The 27,052-nt window shown below is 51.7% G+C and overlaps 1 protein-coding gene across 3 annotated transcripts in view; it reads right to left on the bottom strand.

Annotated features, from left to right (window-relative positions):
• Positions 1 to 8,456: 8,456 nt before the first annotated feature.
• PAX7 (paired box 7) overlaps positions 8,457 to 27,052 on the bottom strand; it is a 98,370-nt gene continuing 79,774 nt past the window's right edge. For all 3 annotated transcript variants that reach the window (XM_033115021.1, XM_033115022.1, XM_033115023.1), the window contains 2 exons: positions 15,600 to 15,846; positions 8,457 to 8,939 (listed from right to left, as the gene is read on the bottom strand). In XM_033115021.1, coding sequence (XP_032970912.1) covers positions 8,824 to 8,939; positions 15,600 to 15,846 — 363 coding nt within the window. In that variant the 3' untranslated portion in view covers positions 8,457 to 8,823. The remainder of the gene's footprint in view (positions 8,940 to 15,599; positions 15,847 to 27,052) is intronic.

Below are 27,052 nucleotides of genomic sequence, written 5' to 3'. Positions count from 1 at the left end.
AGGTGGGACAGATCCACACCTTGTCTTTCTAGCCACGGGACCAAGAAAAAAAGGTTCTTGTGAGCCGGAGAATGTGAGAGAAATTTCTGGGTTTTGCTTATGTGTTTTTTTTAACCTCTTCCCTGTCCGAGGCCAACCCCAGTGGCAGAGCACTAACACGATGGCAGTGGTGGCAAGCAGATGCTTAAGAGCTAGAGAGAAAAATCTGTCCCTCTGGGTAAAGGAACCAGGCAAAGGGACCTCTGTGTTGTGAAGAGTGTGGGAAAAGTCGTGAAAGTTTTTTATCTTTATCTCTTGTGTCCTCCTCCCTGAAGGCAGGTCCAGTCACATACAACTGTGACAGTGTGGGAAGCTAAAATACTGAGAGAGCTCCATCTTCCTGGCCAGAAGGACCAGAAAAGGGGGCCCCTGGGAACCAGAGGAGATGGGGGAATTCTCCAAGAGGAGAGAGATGGAGAAGGGGAATCCCTAATTCCGTGTAGGAACTGACACAAGTACCTTCAAGCTGTGCCTGCATGGAACACAGCCTGAAGCCAAGCTACACCTGCATTAGTATTTCTGTTGCTACATAACCAATCACCTTAAACCTAGTGGCTTAAACAACCTATTGACTATCTTATAGTTTCTGTAGGTCAGAATCTGGGCACAGCATAGCAGGGTCCTCTGCTCAGGATCTCACCAGGCTGAAGCCAAATTGTTGGCTGGGGCTGCGGTTTCATCTGAGCGCTTGAGTGGGGAGGAATTTGTTTCCAAGCCCATTCAAGGTGTCAGAATTCAGTTCCCTGTGTAGGACTGGAGTCCCTGCTTTCTTGCCGGCTGTTGGACAAGGGTCCCCCTCACCTCCTAGAGGGTTCCCTCACATCCTAGCAATGGCCCTCTCACAGCATACCAGCTTGTCCTTTTAGAGGCTGCAGGAAAGTCTCATTCCAGGCTGCTGTGATGGATCTTTGCCAGATAATGTAACCCATCACCTTCGCCAGCTAATGTAACCATGTTGCAATAGTGAGTTTCCTGCCATATTCACAGATCCTGTCCAAACTCAAGGGCAGAGGACTATATCGGGAGTGGGCACAAGGGAGCAGGAGTCTGAGTGGGCATGACAGAGTGCTGCCTGTCACACCACCCAAATTTAGATTAGCCTAAACACCTGTGAAGGTGAGAATTAATGCTTGTTAGAAGCCCCAGTTTTGAAGTGGCTTATTATGTAGCATTACTATGGTAATGACTGACTGATACAATTCTTTTCAAGAAGCGTTGCCTTCCAGTCCCCATAGTGTCCTATCGCCACTTTGGGGAAGTAGGGACCAGATAGGTCTGGGTTTGACTCTGCGCCTTCTAGTTTGGGGGACCTGAGTCAGTTACTTCACTTCTCTCACCATATGGTGGGAACCACAATGCCTACCTCACCTGGATGTTGGGAGGGTTAACTAAAAAATGGATGAGGACCACCTGGCACCTAGTAGGCACCATATAGGCTAGCGTCTCTTCTCTACAAAGTTCTTATTTCTAGCCAACCAAATGCCCATGTCTTCAGAGAACGAATGTGGTACGAATTCTGGGAGTGGCCACTGCTGACACCTGTGGGTAGCCTGGCTGTTGTCTCATCACCAGATGACAGGGGGACCTGCTGGGCTTTTTGACCCTGGGTGGACTCTCTGTTTGAGTCAGACTGTGGAAGCAGCCCTGACTGGTTTCTAGGGGGTAGAGACAGTGAGCATCCAACCTTAGCTCCATCTCTCCAGAACTTTGATTTTAAAATGTGACAATGGTCATCTTATTTTGGAGAGCTCAGCCTAAACAAACTGTGGGAGCTTGGGCAAGTGACTAACTTTCTGATCCTTGATTCCTTCCCCATATATTCGGGGTGAAATTTCCACCTCACAAGGTTGTTGTGCCGATGATATGACAAAAAGCACATGCCTGGACCCATCACAGGAGCGCCATAGGTGGTGTCCCCTTTCCCTCTAAGCAGGGACCATCTCTGTTCTTTTAGTGCCACTCCCTGCCCCACCTACCTCCAAGGCACTTCATGGAGAGGAGCACAGAGCAGGTGCTTATGGAAATGTTTGTTTCCATATTCACACCTTTAGTGTCATCTTATCCTCATGAAAACTTCTGCATAGGTGGGTGTGGTGGCCCTAAGGCCTGTTCCCAATAGTCTCACCTCCCACCTCCCAGAGTATGGATTATACTTCCCTTCTCCCTTGACATTCAATGAGGCCGTGTGACTTGCTTTGGTCAATGGAAGGTGAGCAGAATTGTCCAGAGTCCCTTTGGGTGGAAGCTTTGGGAGCCAGTGAATGAATGATTTACCACCTCTCTCTTTCCTTCTGTTTCCAGTGACCAGCAACGCTCGAGAAGATGAATATGAATGAGGAAAAAAACTGAACCTTTGGTGTTTTGAGCCATGAGATTTGGAGTTGTTGCTTCCTGCATTCTAACTTGATACAGTGAGACAGACTTTATTTCCATTTGAAGGAGAAGGGGAAGTGGCTTGCCTAATGTCACACAGAGGGTACCTGGAACCATGGGCGGGGCTTTACCTAAGGGTAACTAGAGCCCTGAGCGTTCCTCCCTGGCACGGAGGGGAAATGAGTCCACACTCGCTGCCACAACTGTTTACACACCAGGAGAAGGAAAATAATTCTCTGCTCACGGTAAGTCAATAGCAGCCTGGAGAATGGGACGAGTGGTTCTGGAATCTGTACTCTCTGGAGGACCAGAGAGATATTCTAGACTCAATTCTGCAACAGGTGGGATGATACTCAGAAGCCCCAGTCTCTCTGTCCTGTGTGTCCCTCCCCACCTCAGTGACTCCATTTCTCTCTCTCTCAGAAGCCTCATTCCTTCGCTAGTAAATTTTGCTCAGGGAAGGGCTGGGAAACTCATCCACCATAAGGTGTGCCCGAGCAACGAGACCAAGAACGGACTACGTTATGCAGCAGTGTTGTGGCAATAGCTGACCAATACACTTGTCTATTCAATATCCATTCTTCCCTTTTCCCTGAGAGGCAGACACTGGATTTTATTCTGAGCACTAGTGGCCTGGGCAGAAGGCTACATTCCTCAGCTTTCTTTGGGATGTAAACAAATGTTGGGTGGCACTCCTAGGAAAGCTCCCTTAGCAGGGGTCAGAGAGCTCCCCTGGGGACTCCAATAGGCAGGGCCGTGTCTGTGTCCTTGGCATCATACAATCTCCACCCAACACAATGAGTTGTATTCCCAGCACCGGTGACGGACAGCTCAGAGCCATCCAGGCACTCTCGGGGCTGCTTCAAGACCAGCCTCTGACTCGCTTTATTGTCATGGTAACCTGGACTATCCTTAGAGATAATCTAGCCTGCTTTTAAAAATGTACAGAAATAGGGTCTGAGAGAGGCAGAAAATTGTCTAAGGGTAAAACTTGATTCTTTTTTTTTTGTAAATTATCTAGAAATTGTTTATTTTTTATTTTTTTTATTTTCTAAATTAAATTTATTGGGATAATAGTGATTAATAACATTATATAAATTTCAGGGGGTCAACTTTATTGTATGACTTCTGTATACACCACTGCATGCTCACCACCCAGTCTAGTCTCCTTCCCTCACCATATATATGACCCCCTTTGCTTTTTGTCCTCCCCCCCACTCCCTTTCCCATCTGGTAACCACCATTATATGCATGAGTTTTTTGTTTGTTTGTTTAGTTTGTTTGTTGCTTTTTGTTTTATAGCTCACATATGAGTGAAATCATTGTTCTTGTCCTTCTCTGAGTGATTTCACAGCATAATACTCTCAAGACTTGATTAATTCTTGCATCTCCCCAATAGTGTCCAGACTTACTGAATGATCATTTCCTGGTGGGGGTGGGGGGAGGTGGGGTGATACACATGGGGTGGAACGTGGTCGGGAGCCCTGTTTCTGACATGAGCTGCCTGGATTTCACAGGGGCTGGTACAGAGCTCATCACACGGCTGCGACTCTATGTGGCGGAGGATACTGGGGCAGCCCACCAAAGGGTCTCAGACCCTGGGAAGGCCCAACCTCCCTTGGTCCTGCCCTGAAGCACTTGGCTGGGTTGGACGGACCGGGTCCATAGGAACACCTCCCCAATCCTTCATGTACGATTTTTTCCCAGAAACTCCCCCACCAATGCCCCCTTCTTGTTCAGATCATTCAGGGAAACCAGCACCCTAGAATGACATGGGGACCCCGGTTTAGAGCCAGGGGAACACGTGTGGAGTAGACGCTGCTTCTCCTTGCCCAGATGCCCTTTATTGGGTTAATGCACTTGTCCCCTAACCGACGTGAATGTTGCTGCTAAAGGCACAGCACAGCACCTTTCCGTGGAGAACGGGCCAGACTATAGGAGCCTGATACTTGGGCATGTAAGCCTTTACCCGTCCACCCACATCCCCAATGAATAGCCACTGAATGACAGATACTGCGGAACAAAACCTGGTCCCTGGTTTCAAGGTGAGACTAACTCTGTGCTACAATTCACACCGGAGCTCCCTGCAGTATCAGGTTGAAGGTAGACTCCAGCTAAAACCCCTTCTTCACTCAGCTCCTTCCCCTGCCTATCTTGCTTCCCTCATTCCCTTGCAGACTTCTCTTGAGGGCGCTCCCTGAATAATATGCCTGGCCAAAAATCCTCCTGTCAGGCTCCACTTCTAAGACAATATGGAAGCTTCTGAGCTCTCTCCCGTCCCCCAAATTCTGTGTTCCACTGAGATGGCCAGAGGGTTCTAAGCTTAGCAGCAAGAAAAGTTTGTCCTGGTGACGAGAACTGAGATTTCACCAGAGAGATGCTTAGGTAACAGCCTCCTTTGATCAAATATTGATTAGGTATCCATGTGTCTAGCAGCTGCTTGGCCCTGGGGGACCCGGAGAAATGCAGTTCCTACCCTGACCCTCTAAATTAGGTCAAAAGGCTTCTTGACCACCCCTCAGTCCCTTTTAGGGCAGCCACGTAATGGCGATAAACTGAGTACACGGAACCTTGGAAATGCTTTTAATTTCTTTTAATGTATAACAGTTACGCCTGAGTTACAGAGGAAGCGCTTACAAGCAGGTAGTTAAAGCAAATGCCAGTTTCTCTTTCTAGTCTACTACTCCATATAGCTGAATAAATTATGGTGCGATTATATTTAAACATACACCTTCACGCCCACACGCCCATGCACACACCCCACGCACACTCTCATGCACACACACTCGGTTCCACATGGAGGAAAATGGCTGTGAGTCAAACACAGAAGCAACCAAGTTGCAGTTACTAGGAAGAAGGAATGATCTAGAGTGCTATTTCCCAGGTAGGGGATTGGCCATGTTAGAGTTGACAGAGAAAGCATTCAACGTGGATGTCTCTGAGCATTTCAAGACGGCAGCTGGAGAACCCCCATTTGGTCTTGGTTTGGTGCCTCTGCAGGAGAGGAGGAGAGAAGCCTTGTCAACCTCAAAAAGCATCCAGTAGTGAAGGGCACATTTGGGAGCTTGAGGAACAGCACCTCAACCTGAGAGAGGCCCCAGAGAATGCCTTCTGGGGGGCAATCATGGAGTTTCGTTAAGTTCCAGCATCCAAAGCTCAGAATGCTTCACCAGCTCCACCTAAAACAACATTGGATTTCGGTGGATTGATCAAAGTCTGGGACCTGTCCTGTCCCCAAGCCATAGTCAGATAGGGCATCTGACCTTCTCATTTGAATTCTAGGCAAACCTCTCTCTTCATTCTTCCCTTCTCTCTCGTCCCCCTCTCCCTCTTCTCCTTCGTGTTCCTCTGGCAAAAGAACGGCAAAGGTAAATCAAGTAAAAAATAAGAGTATAAAAGCATAGCTTGGTTCTTACACATTTTTTTTTCATAGCAAGAGAGAAATACCAAATGAAAAAACAAAGCAATAAAAATGAAAGAACCCAATCGAGCCTGGAATGTATAATCTGAAACACACGATATGCAGATATATCCCTACAGATGGTCCCTGGCACTAGCACGACACGCACTGGGGGGGTTTTCTTTCCTTTTTTAGTATATATATATTTGTGTATATAAAAGTCAACTTCCTAGAAACGAACAGCACATCACCACATTTCCAACTAATGTACAATGAACTCAGAAGAGGGGCCGCCCGTAGGTAGGACCAACAGCTACTTGTGATAAAGTGGAGGAACCATCTCTTATTTCGCTACGGACTCTATTTACAGGGATGGATGGGGACTGTTTCTGGGCTGGCCTCGCCACTGGGACTCAGGCCTTCTTGCTCAGGTTGTGGTCAACCCTCAAGAACTTGAGGCCTCTTGTCCCAAATCATCTCTCTAGTGAAGTTGCAAGCTGCCAACACAAGACTGAATTTTATAGATTGAGTTGGCTAAACACATTAATACATGGGGTTTTGGAGAAAACCTGTCCGCATCAGGGTCTCTTTCTGAGGCGGGTGGGGCCTCTGGGGGAATAAGTCCCAATTTCTACTAAGATGGTGGCTTGGGAAAACTCCAGAGAAGTTGGACGAAATGAGACATCATTTGGTTTATTCCCATTTCACCAGCGGGGGCAGAGATTTGGATTGGTCCTAGCATTGGAATGTCACCTCCTAGGGGTGGGGCTGGGCACATGCTTGACATCCCTGCTCCTGGGTAACACAGGGTGTAAAGAGACTCAGGTGATTCCTGAGCCAGGCCGCCAGGAGGCAGGATTAACCATTCAAGGAATGTGGATGAAGATTGTAGTTGATCTCAAGGAAGAGCTGCTTCTTGGCTGTGATCGCTACGAAAGCGTGGATGGGGGCATCAAGGAACAACACAGTCTTCCTTTGTGTCCAGAGCTTGAAGAACCAAAAGTCTCCTGCGGTGGATGCTATAGTTGAAATCTTGGCTGAACTTGATGGGCCACACACGTCTGGGTGTCCACTGCTACCAATGAATCTATTTGTCCCCAACTATTAATACGTTCCTCTAAACCAGAGACACGAGCCACCCTGGCATGGTCCAGGGCAGGCTTGCTATTACCGGGTCTGAACAGGAGAAACAAGTGAGCATTTGTCACAGGGGTGACGTCCATGCAGGAAAGCGTCCCAGCATCTTGCCAACCCAGGTCCCCAGTAGGGAGGAACTCGGCTCAACTCCTCAAGCAGCCGCCCTTCCCTCAAGGAATGTCGTGTTGGCTGAGGGCAAGAGGCATCGTTGAGCAAAGAGGTGGCCTCCTGTGCCCAAATGGGGACAAGCGATTTGGTCCAGTCTTTGTGGATTCAGTACTGCGTCTCCCGTCACAAGTGCCTTTTACCCAGCAGCACTTGATCAAGGTGATCCAAGTGTCGAGTATAATGATGGTGATGGTGAAGATGCATTTCATTTTGATAAATAGGTAAAGATGGGGCAACGTTCCAAGGGAGGTGTCGTTAGGGGCTTGAACCATTCCCCAGAGGTCTCAGCTCTTAAACGGAAGGGAGCTGGAGGAAGCCACTGCAGTGGCCCAGGAAGGCGCCTTTTCCCTCTTCTCCAGAACTGTCGGCTTCCCCCTCTGCCCGGGGTGAAGGCTTGAAGACTGGCCACATCTGCCCCGCCCAGCTGTGTGGGATCAGGAGAGGGGCCTCCCATGAATCAACCCTGAAAGGTGCCACTCTGGGTGGGACAGGGACATGCCCTCGCCTTTCCAAGTGCCAAGGGGAATCGGTGGTCTTGTCTGTGGGGCAAGTAGTCCCTGCCGGTCCAAAACCCCTCTCCGGAGCTCCAAGGGAAGTCCTCTGCTCCCTCAACAGTTTAAAGGGACTCCCGGACAGATAGAGGCTCCCGTCCTAGAGGGTTGGGAATGCAAGGGATGGGCTTAGGTCTCTGCGAGAAATTGATGCTCCTGAGAGCTGAAGCTTTTGGCAACAAAAGTTTGCCACCCATAAACAGAGGGACCCCAGTTACACAGGCCCTTCTGAGACTGCCTCAGGCCTCTTCACTCACGGGTCCTCAAGACTTGATCCCATCTCCCTTCCATCTGATCCAGCGAATGAGAAAACTGGAGGGTTCTGTGGGCTCCCCAGGCCCTACATGGGGAGGGCAAACTTGTAACTTGGGCTTCAGTCTTAAAGCTGGATGCTTCTGGATCCCTTATTGGGTCCTTGTATCCTGGGCCAGTCCACTGCTGACAAGCCCCACCCCCACACGGCTCCGCCCCCTGGTTAAGCCTCTTCCTGTTCTTCCCAGTGCCCCTGCCTTGGCTAGATTGCCCCTTGCACCCAGTAGAGGTGTGTGGGGAGGGTCCTGAAGTCCTCAGAATTCCTAGGTGATTCTTCTAGGAAAACCTCAGGGGTAGGGTCCCCTCTCCACTGGAGTCCCAGCATCCAGAGGTGGAATGGACTGTGGTCCTCACCCTGGGCCAGAGACATACCTGGGAGGACTGGTTCCCAGTGCTTCCTGCTGAGAGTGGCCTGTGAACTCCACCTCCACCTCTAGCCAAGGTACCCACTGGAGTCAGGTCCCAAGGGCTCCAGGACTTCATCCCAGACACATCCTCCTTTGGGTGCCCATGATTCTCTATTCAAGGTGAGCTTCGATCTCTGTGCCCGGGATGGCACAGAGGCCACAACAGGACTTGACTGGAAGAGGACTGCAGGCTGAGCAGAAACCCTCCTCGGGAGAGAGTAAAAGGGCACACTCCCAGGGGGGCTCACTCTAGGTCCCTGACTACAGGTGAATGATAGACTGGCTGCACATCTCCAGAGGGCTGGCTGTGAGAAGGGAATGGGCTCCTTTCCTGGCTTCCTGGGACCCCAGGGTGATGAGGGGACGGAGACTGGGAGTTTCAGGGAGCGGTGAGGGTTGAGCTGGACTTGGGCGGGGACAAGTCGGCCCAGGGGCCCTAGTAGGCCTGGCCAGTTTCCACGGGCAGGAGTCCCAGCACAGCGGAGTGCTCCCCAAGCTTCATGCGACGCTGTGTGGAGAGGCTCACGTTTTTGGCTAGGTAATCAACAGCAGCTGGGAAAAAAAAGAAGAAACTCATAGAAATTAAAGTTCTTGTAGCCTGTTCTCCTGTCCTATCGCTATCCATCCATCCATCCATCCATCCATCCATCCATCCATCCATCTCTTCGTGAAACTCTTTCTCTCACCCCCTCTCCAAGCACTCAGCAAGTATTTACTTAACATTTAATTAAAAAGAAACCACCCAGCTCTCTCATGGGTTCTTTAGGGAGGTCCAGAGGGTGTCCACGTTGTTGAGTATAGAATGAGTTCCTCTTTCCAACACACCTGTGCATATCCCCTCTATGGGGGGGCGTCTGGTGAGTCCGGTGGAGCCCAGGTCCTTCTGCCTTCTCTGGACCCTGAGCCCAGCTTATGTATGAGGCAAAGCAGGACCCCTTACTCAAAAGCCAAAGCAGCTTTTGTGGGTGAGCTGAGGGGTCCATGCAGAGGAAGAGGAGTCAGGAACATGTTATGCAGGGAGCTGAGACCTTCAGCCTTGTCAATTCTGGTTACCCAGGGGAGAAAGATGAGAGTCTGAGGGTATGTGTGTGTGTGTGTGTGGGTGTGTGTGTACAGTGGGAACAAGAATCTCCGTGAAGTAGTGCGGGCACAAACATGAATCCTCACACAGGAGCAATACTTACAAATGCACGTGTGCACACATGTGGATGACTTGTGTGCACCTGTATAACAGTGGGAATGCTTGTGCAGGTACAGGTCACTGTACAGGTGAGTTCCACCTAAGCCAGGTACAGGTGTCAGTGTCTGTCTGTGCAGGTAGCACCGCTAGGCCTGCGTGTGCGTGTGTTCTCTTGACTGTACGAATTGTGCCTGCCTGAGGCTGTGGCATAAATCAGCCCTGACCAAACGATTTGACTGGCATGAGACCAAGGCCTCTTGAGGCACAGAGATGCTGCTTCCCAAGCTGGAATCTGCAGTTATGGCCAATCCAGCCCCCCACCCCCACCCCGGGAGCTCTCAAATCCAGAGGAGAGAGGAAGATGGAAAGAGTACCACACTAAGAATCATGAGGTTTGGCCCAACACCCGCTTTGTCACCTGCCCACTGAGGGATCCTGTGACGCTCTACATGCCTCCCCAAAGTTGGAGGCTCCTGCCTAGGACAGGTGGGTGGAGCCAGGAGGTGATGGATACGATCAGAGGGCGAGGCCCGGGGGTGCGATGGGCGGTAGCAATAATTGAGGCCATATGCTAGGGGTTCAAATCACCTAGGCTCAAATCCTGTGCCTGCCAACTTCGAGTGTGTGATTTTGAGCATCCCACGTCGCCTACCCAAGCCTCAGTTTCCGTGTCTGTAAAACGGGGATAATAATAGTACCTAGGTCCAAGAGTTGTTGTGAAGATTAAATGAGGAAATGCATGCAAAGAAGTTCGCTAGCACTGTGCCTGGTATACAGTGAGCTCAGTAGACCTGGGCCGCGAGGATTGGGATTTTGTGAGCAGATGTGACCTTTGATGGGTCAAGAAAAAAAGAGAATGGGGTAATTTGGAGTCCCAACTACCTCCTGCTCATGTGGCTTTGGCAAATCATTTTGCTTTTCCAGACCGGTTTTCTTGCCTATCAAATGGGAAGAACAAATTCCACCCTCCTGAAGGGCTATTAGGAGGATCAAATGAGATCATGTGCTTTACGAGGCTGGGCACAGAGTGCTCAGGGCAGGGCCCCTAGATTCATAAAGGACGTGCAAATGCCCTGGGGTTTCTGAGTGTCTAGATCCTGTGCTCCTCGGCTTCCTAAGCTCTAGGGCTTGAGCTGAGCCGCTGGGTGATGCCCCTGAGGTCACTCAGCCACCAGGCTCCCGGCTGGTAGGGGCGAGGTGGTGGAAGTCAGCGTGGCCCGCCTGGGTCTGCCCCTTACTCTGAGTGGGTGTGGGAGAATCTCTCATCTCTGGCCTCAGGGGGACGCTGCAACTTTGGCCATGCCATCTTTGCTACTTGAAGCCAGTCTTATCTGGGCTCCAGGGTCTGCCACATGAGGAAGTCTAATTTTCAGAGTGATAATAGAAATAGGAGAAGGAGGACAGAGCTAACATTTACGGAGAGCGTGCTCTGCGCCAGTGCTCTAAGCAGTCTTCGTGCATTATCTCATTTAATCCTCACAACAACTCTATGAGGCTAGTGATATTATCATTCCATTTTACAGATGATGAAACTGAGGCCCTGCCCTGAGAGACTGCATACCTTGAAAGATCACATGGCTCATAAGTTGTGGAGCCAGGATTCAAACCCAGGCAGTCTGATGCCAGCCCCTAAGCACCCCACAAGCGTCACCCAGCCACCTCCTCTAGAATAACCTCAGGTTTGTGTGCAGCACTTTAGAGAGTAGGAGGCACACCCCAAATCCTGCATCGCCCCATTTTCCACTGCAGGAAATGTAAGTGACTTGTCCAAGGGCACATGGCCAAGTCAGGGGACCATTCCTGAGTCAGGCTCTTGCCTGCCCTCCTTATTCACATCATGCCAAGCTAGCTCTGTAGGTGGGATGGAAAGTTCTGGCTTTGAAAAACAATGGTGAGAACAACAAAGCACATACGAGCACTTCCTATGTGCTAGGAGGACATGATCTCATTGAATTCTTTCAACAGCCCCATGCTTTAGATACTTCTGTTCCCATTTTCCAAAGGTGTAAACTGAGGCACAGAAAGATTGCTGGCCCAGAGTCACATGCAGCACGTGAAATGGTAGAGCCCAGATTTGCACCCTCTCGTGTCCAGTTTGCACCTCTGGTCACTGAGTCCCACAGTAGGAGCTTCTTCAAGCTTGGTCAAGGTAGACAAGGAAACACCAAGAACCCAAACTTTCCTGCTGACCCGGCCAACTTCAAGGGCATCCATCGCGCTGCAGAGCCTGTCTCTCGCTGGGGTCAAGCTGGGGACTGGTGAGGGCAGGGCTGTGACATTTCTCATTACGGCCTCTGTCAATGGCCCTCCTTGTGCCTCTGTCTCTCTGTGTCTCCCCTTTTCTGCCTCCAGCTCGCGCCTGGGCTCTAAACATCTCAAATTAGATTAATCAGGAGTTTGCAGGAGATGGGGCTGCGATGCCAACTAGTAAACAAATCTCAGCCGTCAGCATCTCGTCAGCCCGCGGCCCCAGAGGAGGACCCTTCTAGACACAAATTCTTATTAGACTTGTCAGATCTATTAAAATTCTTTTCACACTTCTGCGTTCTATCAGCCCCATCATTAGCACGGCCCTGGCCTCTGGGAACACCAGGGCCATATTAATCTTCCGTGTGCCCTGTCCCTGCCCCCTACCGTGACCCCCTCCAGGGACAGGAGAGACAGACAGATGGACGGACAACAGCCGGGGACAGGAACGAAAGGTGTGGACGTGGCCCTGGGAAGACACGACGCCCAGGGAGAAGAGGTGAACTCTGCTGTTTAAGAGTCCGGCCCATGTGTACACGCCATGCACACATGCGTGAGGGTCTCCGGGGGAGGGCCTGGAGGTGTGGCTGTGTGCACACCGATCCACACTGCGGTTTGAGCTCTGGCAAACCACCTGTCTGGAATCCCATTTCCTCATCTGTCTGGTGGGAATAACCAGGTCCACGTACACTATACAGCGGACCGTGAGGATGAAATGCCAGATCCACAGTAGATGTTCCATAAGTGGTCATTTATCCTGCTTTGATACACACGCATTTTGTATATTTATACCTTGAAGCCATGTATGTACACATATCAGTGAATACTCACGTAGAAATCAATCACCGTGTGTGTGCACTGGGCATAGTGTGTAAGTGGTTGTGAGGTTGTGAATGTGAAGTCACGCACAGGTGGGTCTAGGTGTGTGTCATTACTGGGTGTCTTACACAAGTTGATGGTTTGGCCAAAGAGAACTGGGTTTAAAGTTTGGAGACCTGGAGTCGCCCAATCACCTGCTGTGTGACCTTGGGAAAGTTCCTAACCTCTCTGATCTTTAGTTTTTGTGTCTGTAAGCCTGAGAACAAATAACATTTACCTTGGGTGGGGATTTGAGAATCACATGAAATGAGGAACATGCATTTCGCCCTAGTGGGTTAAATGCCTAATGGGTTAAAACTCATGCACAGGACAGATGTCAGCAGATGACAGGAGGACCTGGGCCTACACGAGGCAGTTTGGGAAATGCAACTCTTGCACATGCACTGTGGGAACCCAGTCATAGGTGTATTCGATTGCCCATGAGCGTGGAGCAGTGGGAACACAATGTGTCCCTCAGCTGTCCCGGAGTGTCAAAGGTGAGGACATACTTTGAGAAGACTGAGTCTAATTCCTGGGTCCCCATTTCACAGATGGCAAAACTGAGGCTCACATACGCAGGGTGCCTTGCTTCCTCTTATGGAGAAAGAGGGGCAGGTTTTCCCTCAGGTCCCTCCCAGCCTCTGTCGGGTGGGGTCTGTGCTCAGATTCCCTCCGGGTTGGGCTGGAGAATGACTCAGGAGGATCTTTGAGCTACCCCTAGAGGAAACAGGAGAGCAGGGCTGGACCTAGAGGGCAGTGGGAGGAGGGAGGAAGGGTGAAGGATGAGGGAGGAGGGGGAGGAGGAAATGCTCTGGCCAGCTTCTCAGAGCAGAGGAGGAACAAACACTTCTTTCTCGCCTCCTGAGCCCTTCCCCTTTTGATCCCCCCTCCATGCCGCCCATGTGACTCTGGGGTTAATTTTATTTCCGAGTTGGGCAGGCGCCCCTGGAGTGGGGCACGGGGCCGGGTGTGACTAACGCCTGCCCCAGGCCGAGGCTCTAAACTATTTATCAAGAGCATGTGTGTCCCACTCCATGTCCAGGCACATGGGCTGGGCCAGGGAGTCGCCCCCTGGGCCCCTCTGGAAACACATCCGTGCACATATGCGCACCCTGCTCTCAAACATACATGCACACACGTTATATACCTCCACACACTTGCTCCTCAGGCACACACATTAACACACACATGGTTATACACAGATGCACAACTGCATACAAGAGCACACAGCCACACCTCTGCACACACGCAAGTATACACGCACCCATATTTACACACTGCATACACAGCCTACATGTCCACATGCATACTCCTAAATACACAGATGCACTCAAGCATGTGCACACACGTGTACAGTCACACATATTTGCACACTCACATATCTATACACACATATTCCACAAGTCCACATAATAACATATGCATATTACATGTGTCAACACACAGGCACATACATAGACACAGCTGAATATACGTTTAAACACACGTGTGTGTGTTACAGCCATGTGTGCTTCCATGACCAAATGTGTGCACGTATATGTTCACATGAAAACCAACATGCAGACCATGTGCACACAATGTGCTCATTTACACTCACACATAAGTGAAGAGTCATATGCACATAGACCCCCACGCCACTCACACTCACACACATACACACATGGACTCATCCACACACAGGATGTGTGCACTAATACTCACATAATACACATACACGAACTGTCCCAATCCGTGACTCATATCGCACTCGTGCATATACAGCTGTGCATGTATATCATACACAAACACGCACATAAACAGGGGCCACGGACACAGCTGGGAGGTGGAGGCCGGCACAGCTGGTTCTCATTGAGCGGTGGAGGCCAAGGCCACATGCGGAGTGGGCTGGTGTGGGGGACAGGAAGCAGAGGTCAGTGAGGCCAGGCCAGGGCTGCGGCAGGGGAGAGAACCCCCTTGGGCTGGGAGGTCTCACCCTCTCACCGCACGCCCTTCTGATTAGTTTGACACCAGCAGGTGAGGCCTTTGCCCGGAGGTGAGGCAAGCAGGGCAGCCCGTGACCTCGGCTCCCTGTGCCCTTTTGACCTGCCCTGCTGCTGCCCCATCTAGCAGCTGGAGGCTGTGGCTGAGCCAGACTTTTGCAGCTTTGGATCTGAGGACCTGCCTGCCAGCCTTGACCCAGGCCAAGAACCAAGGGAATGGCAGTCAGGGTGGGCACGTGAGACCAGCTCCAAGTTTGGGGAAACCAAGGCTAAGGATGCGAGGAGAAGAGAGGACTCAAAACACAGCTGTCCCCCAGGGCGGAGGGGCAGAAAGGGGCAGGATTTCTGACACCACACTGTCCCACATGTGGCTAATGTGACTGAGGAACCGAAGTTCCCATTTTAATTTCATTTTATCTAATTTAAATTTCAAACCTGAAATTTATTTAGTTTAGTGGTTGGGAAACCCTTCAGTATACATGGAACAACTTGGGTGTGTATTTTATGAAATTTCAATGGCTAGGTCTTATTTTCGGGGAAACACGGTATGAAGAAAAGACTATAAAATATCTGATCAGTAATTGTATATGGATTACACATCAAAATGATCATCTTTTGGATATATTGGGTTAAATAAAATATGTCAGTAAAAACAATTCCACTTATTTCTCCTTAGGTTTTAAAATGTGGCTACTCAGATATTTTAAATGACATTTGTGGCTCAGGTTATAATTCTGAGAGCAGGGACAGCCGTCCCCTAAGGCAACAGTAGTGTGAGTGAAGGGGCCCCGCTCAGTATCGTCTTAGAACAGCTGTTTCTCCTTCCTGGACCTCAACTTCCTCATCTGTGAAATGGGCACTTCTACCCCAACACCATTTGCCGATCTCTACAAATGAGCAGGGGGCAGGGATGGGGAGGAGGACCGCGGAGAGTCGCCAGGCACTCACTCTGGCCGTACTGGCCGTACTGGTAGCCAGCCACGGGGTCCACGCTGTAGCCGGTGGTGCTGTAGGTGGGAGGGCAGTACGACTGGGAGGTGGGCAGGCTGTCCCCCGGCTTGATGGAGTCTGCCCGCTGGCTGCAGCTGGCCGAGATGGAGGGGGCCGAGTCCAGGCCGCCATGCAGCGGCGAGATGGAGAAGTCGGCTTGTGGCTGTGGAGGCACCGCGCTGGGGTTGCTTAGAATGCTCATCACCTGCAGGGAGAGACCATCACTGGGGGCTGAGCAGCAGGGGTGGGGGCTCGGAGGACCCCGCAGATGCGGTGCGGGGGCAAGGGGGCGATGCCAGGCTGGCCCTGCACAGGTTTTCACCGGAGTCGCTCCTTTGAGGTCCCTGCAGCCTGGAGATCCTCAGTTGACCTGTCTGCTTGCCCTTGTGGGTGAGATGGTTAGCGGTTTCTCTTGCTTAGGTCCTCACCCATAGAGGCTTCCTCCACCAAAGAGCTCTAGGGGCGGAGCAAGGCCTCGTGCACCTCTCTATTCCCAGGCCTGGCCGAATGAATGAATGCATAAGTGCATGCATGCATGCATGAATGAATGAATAAATGCATGAAAGAAAGAAATAGATAATTATTTCTCTCCTATCAGACAGGGAGCTGCCCTATGACAGGGACTATGCGTCCCCCATCAGACTGGGATGCCCCCATCTTCCAACACAAAGGTTAAAACAGGATTTGGATCTGTCTGGCTTCACCCCTCATCCTGTGCTAGGCCTGCTATGCTCTTGACTTTGAACTTCTGCTACTACAACACCAATGTGCCTGGCCAATGCTGTCCAATAGCCTCCCGGGCACCTTTAATTCTGGCAGCTCCTGTTTGTCTGTGAGCATCACCCACTTCCTTGTGTGGCCTGGTTTAGCAAACAGGAGCTGGCAACTGGGACTGACAGGGTGAGGCTCGTCTCTAGAAACTCAGCTTCAAGAACCTGGTGTTGGTTCACTGGTATGTTCGCTTATTCATTCAACAAACATGCATCGATGGTGACGATAGCCGCAGGCCTCCGGCTGGGCCCTGAGACGTCAGAGGAGAAAGAGCCATAGTCATGACCCTCCACAGGGGGGATGTGTTGGTCAGGGGGTTGGTGACTAGCAAGAGACCATCAAGATATGGAATGATGAGAGATGCGACAGAGCTAGCTCATGAGGGGGCTTTGGGAGACCAGAGGAGGGCACTCAGCTAGCCATACGGTCCAGGAAAGCTTCTGGAGGGGATGCCTGTTGTTCAGTTATCCAGGAGAGAGCGGTACAGGCAGCAGGAGAGGTAGGAGGGAGAGGCAGGCCTTTGTGGACCTGAACTACATGGCTCAGGACCCTGGTGACCTTCTGGTAACACCACCTTTCGGGAAGGAGGCCACAGGGCCAGGCGGGGTCAGGCCTGCTGACAGTCTGCCTAGCACCAAGCTGAAGAATGACACTGTCATCCACGCTGGGCACGTGGCTGTGTTCTCTGATTCCCCGACCCGCCTCCTGGGAGAAGGCAGGCTGCGGCATCCGAACAGTGACCTTGTGGCTAACGAGACACCTTCTGCAAACGTTTACCTTCTCACCTTTGACTTGTCCTTGCCATGGGCACCGGGGCATGCTGGGACTGACATCCTCAGGCCAGACAGACCCTGAGGCCCTCCATATACTAGCTGTGCAGCCTCAAGGTGTCCCTTGCCTTCTGTGACCACCCCATCCTGAGGGAAAGAGATGATGATTGACCTAACGCAAAGGGTGGCTGGAGGATGAGATGAGTTCTGCATGGAAAGGGCTTTGTGCCCAGCCTGGCACACAGGAAGTGCTCAGGAATTAGCAACCCCAGCTCCTCTACTCCTCCCCTTCCCTGCCTCCTTGACTAACTCTCCTCTTAGCCATGAACTCATGTGATGCTCCCAATCCAGAGACCTAGAGAGACATGCGGGGCAGAGTTAGGAAGCCCATTTCTCAGATGAAGAAACTGAGGCCCACAAAGGGCAGGCGCTTCCTCACAGCCTGACCCTGCTTGCCTGATAATGGCAAGACTGACTCTCACAGATACGTTTTAGGCACGTGACCCCTTTAGAGGTTCTCACTCCAGGACCAGCCGCAATTTGCTCCCTGGGCAGCTACTGGAGGGGGTGAGTGGAGGTGGGGGTCTCTTACCCCTGGGGGCTGGCTCCTCTGAATGGCGTGAGCACAGCCTCCCCCCATTCTTCCCTCGGTGCTCCCCCTCAGCCTAGGGTCACCCCTCCTCTGTCCTTTCACTCCTCTACCCCTTCCCAGAGTAGAGCCAGGGTACTGGCCTGCTAGGGCTGGTCTTTGTCTCCACTGCAGCTGGTGGGGTTCAGGTGGGACTTCATATTGTGTCAACCCATTGAAATGGCAAAGACACACGGGCATGGGATTGTGAGAAGGACTGAGAAAGTCTGGGCAGGAGACGTCTGGGCTACTTTGGGCAGTAGTACTGTTTGAGGGACCTGAGGTCTCTCCAACTCACTCTGCACTGAACACGCTTTCAGAGGCCTCTGTTTTGGTAGCGTCCACACAGGTGTGCTGGGGTGGTAGCAAGAGGGACCCCATAAAGGGATCTCCCCATAATGGGGTGAGGAAGTCTCATGCCATCGGGCTGTGTTGGTTGCTTTCGGACTATAGAGATGAGGTCCCCTGGGCCGGAGAAATTTTCTGTGTGTCGGGAGGCGGGTGAAATTCTCCAGGAAAACTCAGGAATCTGAAGCTTCCCTGGGGGTTAGAAAACCCCATTCTCTTCCAGGTTGCCTGTTGGGTTCCCAACCTAGACCTCATTTTCCATCTAAATTAAGAAAATCACCACCTATCCCATTCCCCACCCCATGCAAACACTAACCTTGCTCTTTTCTCAGAGGCCTGGGTCCCAAGAAGAGACCCAGAGGCTCAGGGGAAACAGGCCCACTTCCCTTCCTTCAGAAGGACACTTGTGGGGACAGGAGAATGTCCGGAGGGTTTGTCAGTTCGGGTAAGATCCCAGTTTAATCCCTCCCTCCTGCGTATCACAAAGATGCCAAGTTCAGAAGAGATGATGGGATAGGAGGAGAGAAATGGGAGAGGTAGGGAGAGGATGAGGGTGTTTTGGGGACGAGCTGGGAGCTGTGCATAAACCCAGAACTCATCCTGCAAAACAGAGAGCTACAGGGAACTGCCACAAAGCTGAACACATCCCTGAAGAACTAGCAGGGCTCCTCAGTACCTCCTAGATACACAGGGCAAGGTTTCTTGTGATCTGACTGCTACCTGCCTGTCCCACTTCCTCCCACCCCTTCCTACTTTGTACTTTATGGCCCAGCTACACCAAACACTCTGGCATTTCCTGAAGACGTCCTTCATTCATTCATGGATTAACTCAACAAACATTTCATAGAGTGCTACCACGTGCCAGGCCGGAGATAGAGCTGGAGTGTGAGTTCTCTGAGAACAGGATAGAACTGTGCTTCATTCATCTTTGCAACCCCAGTGCCTACATTGTGTCTGCTACACACTAGGAGCTCAGAAAAATCCTGTTGAATTCATGCATATTCATTTAACTAATATGTATTGAGCACCTATTATGTGCCAGACACTGAACCAGGCACTGAGACGCAGCCGTGAACTTGAGCAACAAACTGCTCTCCTGGAGCTGTTGTTTAATGAAGGAAGTGGACAACAAACAAATGAACAAATAAATAATATAATTTCTGATAAGTGTGATGGAGGAAACATAAAGGGGGGATGTGGAGCAGTCAGGTAAGATGTCCCCAAAGAGCTGATATGCAGCAAGACCAAAAAGAAGCAGCCATGAGAAAACACAGCAGAGTGCTTTCCAGCGAGAGGAATCAGCAAGTGCAAAGGCCCTGGGGCGGGCCCATACGCAGCAGGTTTAAGAAATAGCAAGAAAGGCAACATTGAGAGTGAAAACCCCAGGCGTTGCAAGGCCTCCTGGGGTCCTTTGTGTGCTGCCCAGTGGCTCAGGAGGCCTTGGACCCTAGGACATTCACAGATAGCTCCTCAGCTCAGGCTCAGGGAGCTTTTGCTGTAATGGGATTTGTTCAATGGGATTTACCCTGGAATAGCAAAGCAAATCCACACCTGGGGTAGGCGTGAATAGGGGAGGTGTGGCATCTGCTTACTCTCTCCCAGAGTCTCCAGAGGCCTGTGGACCAAAGGGCTTCCATTTCATCCAGTCCCCTGCCGCTGGACATAGCAGCTCCCAGGCTAATGGGACAGGACCCAACTGAAGAGAGGTGGGAGGTGAGAGCAGTGACTCCTCAAGGAAGTAGACTGTTATTACCCCCATTGTGCAGATGTGGGAATTGAGGCACAGGGAAGTGAAAAGTTGCACCCGAGATCACACAGCCAGGAAATGGCAGAGCTGGGATTTGAACCCGGGTCTCCCTGACCTCTAGCTGTGCTCCTTCCACACCACAGGCTGTGGTGGAGAGCATGGAGTGAGAGGCCTTCAGCAACCCCACTGTGCTGCAGGCCTAGATGGCCCTCTGGGCCTCTGGCTGGCCCACGGGCCCCAGGGAGGCACTTTTTGCCCGCAGAAGCAGGAAGCATTTACCCACAGTTAGGGGCCCAGCCAAGGTCTGGGGTCTGCAAACTTTTGAATTTGAGGAAGTCCTGGTCTGATGCGGTAATCCACCCCCACCTCCCCAAGAATGCTAGGGCCTCTCCCTGGTGGGTTTTACTTTTTTTCCTGGTGACCTTGCTTTCACTAATGTATTACTTCTTGGTACGTTACCGTTACTAACTCAAAATCAATACCGACCTCCACATCTGTAAGGTTTTATCTGAAGGCAAATCTCTGGGCTGTCCGTCAGGCTGAGTGACAGCCGTCCCTTCCTCTCCCCCCAGCCCGCCATGGCCCCCGCCCACCCTCAGCCCCTTCCTCTCCCTCTGCTCTAAATCAGTCCCAGCCTCCACCAGACTAAATCAATAAGGGGCGGCTTCACCCCCCTTCCGCTGCTGGGTAGAGGCTTGCAGGTTTTGGGGGTGGGGGCAGAGGAGCCCTGTGCCAGCCCCCCCTCCTCCACATCCTCTGCTCACCACCTCCTCCCCCAGGCCGGCGCTCCCCTACTTTAAAAGAAGGGGATGGGAAAAATGTAATTAACTCCCTCCGTTCCTGAGCTGGCCCGAGGGCCTGGGACCAAGGAGGCCGAGCTTGGAGATGTGCACTCTCTGTGATAACCGAACGTGGCTTTGGGAGCGAGGCTGCAATTAGAAGGGGTGATCGCCATCATCGGGGCTCCGTGGCGGGGTTTGGGTGGGTGGCTGGGGGTGTCAGCAGGATGCAGAGGGGAAAGGGAGAGGCAGTGGCCAACACTGGGGAGGTCAGGACAGTGGACCTGGAGATGAGACTGGGGCTAGAATGAGCCCCAAGCCCACTCGGACCAGCGGGCAGGTAGGAGGCCCCAGCTCCGTAGTGCCAGAGGTGGATCCTGAAGCCCCAGAGGGAATGCGATTTCTACAAGGGCACTGGGCCAATCAGTGTTCTGAGGGGCTTCCCTGCAACCCTGGAGGCCAGGATGTGTGCATCAGTCTCCAGGCCCTGCCTCTGACTAGCTGTGATCCTGTGTAATTTCTTTAACTTTCTGTGCCTCCGTTTTCTCATCTGTAAAATGGGAATGGTCATCGTAGCTACCTAGAGGATTATTATAAGGATTAAGTGAGTAGATGCACATTAAGACCTTACCTGGCACATCAGTTTTCTCAATAAATGCAAGCTCTCCCCCTCCTCTTCCTCTCTGCCCCCTTCCCCTCTCCTCTTCCATCTGGATTAGAAGGGGACTTCTAAATTACATTAAAGTAGGGGACTTGGCCTGAGGGTGAAGTGATCACTCAAGCTCCCAGGGGACTGCTCCCTATTTGGGACTGTGTCTTTTTCATCTCTTCTTCCCCATGGGGCCTGGCCCACAGTGGGTGCTTTCTGAACAGAGAATCACTCTGCCTCCAAGCAGAAGCTAGGACTTGCACTCTGAAAAGGGAGTCAGCTGCATGCCTCTTGGACAAGCCACCCTCCCTCTTTGGCCTGAATGTGCATCTGTAGAGAGGGGGGTGGCCTCAAAGGTCACAGGGCCCGGATGGCAAATCTGTGGCCCAGAATTCCCATATCTACACAACACACACACCATACAGGGCTGCCCACATCACACTTCCACAGGGACACACACCTGAATCCAGGTGAGACAACTCGAAACGCCTCTTGTCTGGATCACCAAATAGCTTTTCATCAAAACCCCGATAAACTGGCCTGAAAATCCTTCACACGTGCACCCCTGCTTTTCTTAAACTCATCAGTACCTTACATGCACCCACACTTACATGTAAACACACCTACATACACACATGAAACCTGGAGGCACTTTGGTGATGGCTGCATTTTCACAGATGGGGCAACTAGGGCTCAAGGAGGGGCAGTGACTTGCCTCAGGGAGAGTGTCCCTGCAAACTAAGGGCAGTGGAGCCATCCCGGAGCTCACTACTGCCACTGTTGGCCCAGTCTCCGGTTTGCCTCCAAAAAGGATGGGCTGGCTTGATGCACTGAGTATATTTACCTCCAAGCCTCAGACCCAACTGCAGCCCTGATCCATTCTCTCACAAATTCATCCTCTGACTTCCACAGGAGGTGAGACGGGGCATGGCTAGGGGGCAGCCTGCTCCCACTGTCGGGGAAAGAAGGCAACGGCACAGCTTGCCAGGTATGGAAAGGAATGTTTGTCTGGACTGAGTGAAATATGTCTCTATGGGCCAAGAACTGTCCCAGGCTGGAGGGTGAGCTGGAGCCGCCCGGTTCACACTTGCCCTGGTCCCTAAGGGTCAGGGGCCAGGAGTCCATCTCTGTGTCCAGATGGACCCCATGGGGCAGGCTAAGCGCTGAGAAGAATAGACAGGGCTGCTCCTCTGGGGTCTGTCCGCGTTGTCACTGCTTCTTCCCCTTGGCTGCCGAGTGGAATCACCTGGGGAGTCGTTTAAAATGCTGGTGCCCGGACCCCACCGCTTAGAGATTCTGATTAGTTGGTCTGGGCACCAGGATTTTTAAAAACTCATTCCAGTTCATTCTAACGTGCAGCCAAGTTTGAGAACCACTGCTCTCAATTCATCACTGTTATTGCTACACACGCAATACAACTACACATCTACGTCCAGATGGGTGAAGACACGCGCGCACACACAGCTTACACACACACACACACACACACACACACTCATCCTGGAATGCACATAGCATTAGACAGACTGGCCAACACGAGCACACAAAGAATGATACACATGAAAACTGCACCCGCCCACACCGCTAGGCTACCTGCCATCCACCGGCTTCACAGATGCACACACGGGAAAGATGCACTCCCGTTAGTGCACACCGGGCCTCACAACTCCCTAATCGCCAGCTCACGAATGCAAGCCTGTGTGCCTATATTCAACCCCCTCCAGCCTCCAACGGACACCCAGACACGCATCACACAAATGCACCCCCTCCCATCCCGCTGCCTGTCCCCAGCTCCACGCTGGGATTAGTGCAAGCAAGAAATCACCCACCCAGGCAGCCAGCCACCCCACTCCTCCTCTCTCCAGCTCAATTCTCTGCTAAGAGGATCTGGGCCCCCTCCCATCTCGCTGCCCCCTGTGGACAGCGGTAATGGGCTTCGGGTGCTGACTTTGAGCTTCCAAACAAGATTTCCTGCAGATCTTCCTGTCCCTGTCCCCCCTTCTGCCTTCCATCTCTGCTTATGGCTCTCACACTCCACCCCCCTTCACCGTGCACATCTCATACAGCAGCCCCCCACCCACCAGGAAAGCTGGTGTCCAGGCATGGCCAGCAAACTCCCATCCGTTACCCCAACCTCAGCCCCAGACCTCTGACTCCCGTTATCCCTTCATTTTTTACCACGTAGCCTTCTGGGAAGTCTCTTGTAAGCATGGCTGCTGCCCTTCTCTTACACAAGTGTAACACCACCTTACACCAACTTACATTTTCCAAAGCATTTCCCTTTAGGCCTCCAAACTACTCTATGAAGCATTGTTACCCCCAGTTTTCAGATGAGGAAACTGAGGCTTAGGGGCTCACCCAGAATTTCTTAGGGGATGAGTAGTAGCATTGGGGCAGGAACCGCTGACCCCTGGCTTCTAATCTGGTATTCTTGCTGTATCTGGCTGTGGTCTTCACTACCATAAATGACTCTTGGTCATTCTTTACTCAGTGTGTGTGTGTGTGTGTGTGTGTGTGTGTGTGCGCGCGCGCACGCATGTGTGCCTGTGGCAGTATCGTGTGTGAGATTAGTGTGTGTATGCACACATGTGCACATGAGTGTCGTGTGTATTCTATATGTGAATTTTGTACGTGTGCTTGTGAGTCTGTGTGTGCCTGTGTGAGAGTTTGTGTGCATGAGAGAGCACCGTGTATGCATGTGTGTGATCGCCATGTGTGAGTACTGCTTGTGCATGTGTGTGTATGCATTTCACGTGTGCACAGGCACATGTCTTGTCTTTCTAGTTCACCTCGCAGAGGGCACACACTGGGGCCTGAGGACCTCAGAAGTTCAGAGCGCACTTGGTAAGTACCTGGTCACTGACTGCCATCTCTGACCAGGAGGGGACTCCCCACCCCCAAATCTAGCAGGTTATCGCTTCCTTCCCTGTGGGAGTTCAACACACCAGACCCGGCAAGACTCAGGAGACAGGCTCTGTGTTATTGCAGAGGACTTTATGCGGAGAAAGGATTCCGCCAAGACTTCGGTAAGAAACTTGTAGTGTGTGGAGGGAGACTCCGAAAGGCTAAGCCAGAAAAGGCCGTGAAGTCTTCGGTTTGGATCTCATCCAGAGAAAACTTTCAGCCCTATTGTGGCCCCACCTTCTGCCCTGGGCACAGACTGACTCTGGCCCTGGATTTGGACTTGCTGTCTTATTCCCAGTGCCTAGGACATGGTAGGTGCCCTGCAAACATTTGTTGAGTGAGTGAATTTATGAATGAATGAATGAATGAATGAATGAATCTATCAGCTTATCCCCAGTACAGGGCCTGGCATAGAGCTGGTTGAATGAATAGACTAAATGGAGGGTCTCGTGGCATGCCCTCGACACCCACCCCTCGACACAATGGACTTCAGAGCCCCCTCCCGACCCCAGGGGTCCTTGGAGGCTTAGCTAAAGATTATGTAGAAGTGAGGAGCTGGACAGAACGACTTCCCACTCATTGTCCAAAAACTACAGAGCGTCTTTGACACACACACACACACACAAATTTCCCATGTTTGGTCTACAAGATATCAGCCCCCAAATATCTGGAAACATCTAGAAATATCTGCAAACACCAGAGGGGGCCTGGATTTGGCCTCCCCTTTCTCGGGAGGATCTAGGTTGGCCCAAGTCTGAAGGTGTCTGTGCCAGGATGGGTGCAAGGGCTCCTGGGCCCTGGCTGCTGCTGGAGCTGGTGGGGTGCGGTGGGATTCAGAGACCATCTCTGATGGTGTGATAATGGCGGACGAGGGATTAGCGCGACTCTGCTCAGAGCGGCGGCGGGGTTGGAGAAGGAAGGGGCCGATCGCCGGGAAAGATATGACTATTTAAAGATAATGATTGCATAAATTTAATTAGTACACTTTCACGCGGCAAATGGCCGTTTTGTAATTAATGTATCTGGCCTTACTAAGCATGAAAGATCCCATCTCCTCCCCCGCCCCTTCTGCTCCCCCTCCTCTGAGCCCCCTAATGAAAGACAGAGAGCAAGTGACAGAAACAGTTTGTCAGTGGCTCCAGGTGTCAGGGGCCTAATTGGCTGAGTTGAGGGGAGAAGGGGGAGGCAGGAGGGCTGAGAGGGGAAGGGAGGGGGCCTCCTTGACTCCGACAGGCCCAGGTTGGGAAAGGAGGAGGAGGAGGAGGGAGGCCTAGGCTCTTAGCCCCCTGGCCTGGGGGGAGGGGCTCTCCCTCAGTAATTGCCAGAGAAGAGGACACAGATTGGCCGTGGCAGGAAGTGAGTGGTGGCAGGGAGGCCTCGTTAGTACCTGGGCAGACAAGCCGGCACATATCACCATGTGTTAAGGACTCGTAGTCATGATAGCTTGCCCTCCCCAAGGAGCAAAGTCCCTTACATGGAATGAATGAACGAGTCGCAGTTTCCTCTTCTATAAAATGGTCCCGAAAGGCTTAAAAAAAACCAAAAACATAGCCTTCCATTATTGAGCACCTAGTAGGTGCTAAGCACCTACTATGTGCAGGCAGCACCTCCATTCACTCCTGACCGTAGCTGTCAGAGGATGCGTATTTTAATCTTTCTGAAATTGGAACGCATTTTACCATCCCTGAAGCCTTTCTATGGCTGGGGTTGCAGCCAGGCAGCGTCACTGGCAGGTAGCAGTGATGACAGAGCTACGCGCAAAGCTTTTGTTGACACCTTCGGATAAGATCAAGAAAGGGCCAGCACCAAATTGTCTTAGATTCAGTGAAATATGGGTATTGGCTGTTCTGTTAGAAATCAGGAAACTGAGTTTCTGGGAAGCTAAATAATTTGCCGAAGTCTGTGCAATTAGTAAGTGGTGGGCTGGGGTTTGAATTCAGAAGGCGTAACTCCAAAGCGGGTTCTCCTTCTAGTGTCTACCTTTGCGACCCACTGCAGGGCCAGCTCAGGGCCTCTGCCACCCACTGCAGGCTAGCAAAGATGCTCAAATGGCTCCCTAGGAAAGTATCTTTGTTAGAGGGGTACAGCGAATTGCAATAATGTCTCCCAAAGTTAGAGCTCCTTGTTTTTCTTGGGGGGTCGTGGGGGAACTGGGTTGAGAGGGTGCCAGCTAGCATGCATTACCTTAGTGCAGTGGTTGCCTTGCAGCTGCGTGCACTCCCACCTCTCTGACAATGATATTCCATCGTCTTCACCAGCTGCCCTAACCAGCCCAGCCCTTGTCCAGTTTTCTCCGAGGAAGACGAGGCAGGGAGGCCTTGAGCCAGTCTAGGCCGGGTGGAGAAGGGCCCAGCCAGCCCTCTCCCGGACCAAATTCAATTTCGAAGCTTAATGAGTTTGCAGAGGAGCCGGGTGAGCTCGCTGACGCCACTCCTTGCCGGCTGGGTGGTTCCCGGCCAGGCCACCGAGCTCGCAGCAGCCAGAGCAGGGAGAGCCCTGGGCTCCATCGAGAGTGGCGGGGGCACTGAGCGAGTGAAAAATGTCAGAGCAAATTGCTCTTGACAGCGTTAATATCTGCACCTCATAGCAATAATTACATGTAAATAAATAGCAAAATCACACTCAGCTGGAGGCAGCTTAGGGAGGACAGACACTGCTAAGGACCAGCTGGGGACCTGAAAGCTCTGCTCCATCCTTTTCTTTCCTTTTTAGAGTCTCTGCTCCCCCTCTCGCCCTCAACCATATTCTTGCTGCAGCACAGAGAGGGGAACTCGAGATCCTGACCACTCATATGTAAAACGGAAGGGAAAAGAAA

This window comes from Rhinolophus ferrumequinum, chromosome 9, assembly GCF_004115265.2.
Source record: "Rhinolophus ferrumequinum isolate MPI-CBG mRhiFer1 chromosome 9, mRhiFer1_v1.p, whole genome shotgun sequence".
Lineage (NCBI taxonomy): Eukaryota > Metazoa > Chordata > Mammalia > Chiroptera > Rhinolophidae > Rhinolophus > Rhinolophus ferrumequinum.
Note: the sequence above shows the minus strand (reverse complement) of the source record. Positions and strands in the feature narration are given on the sequence as shown.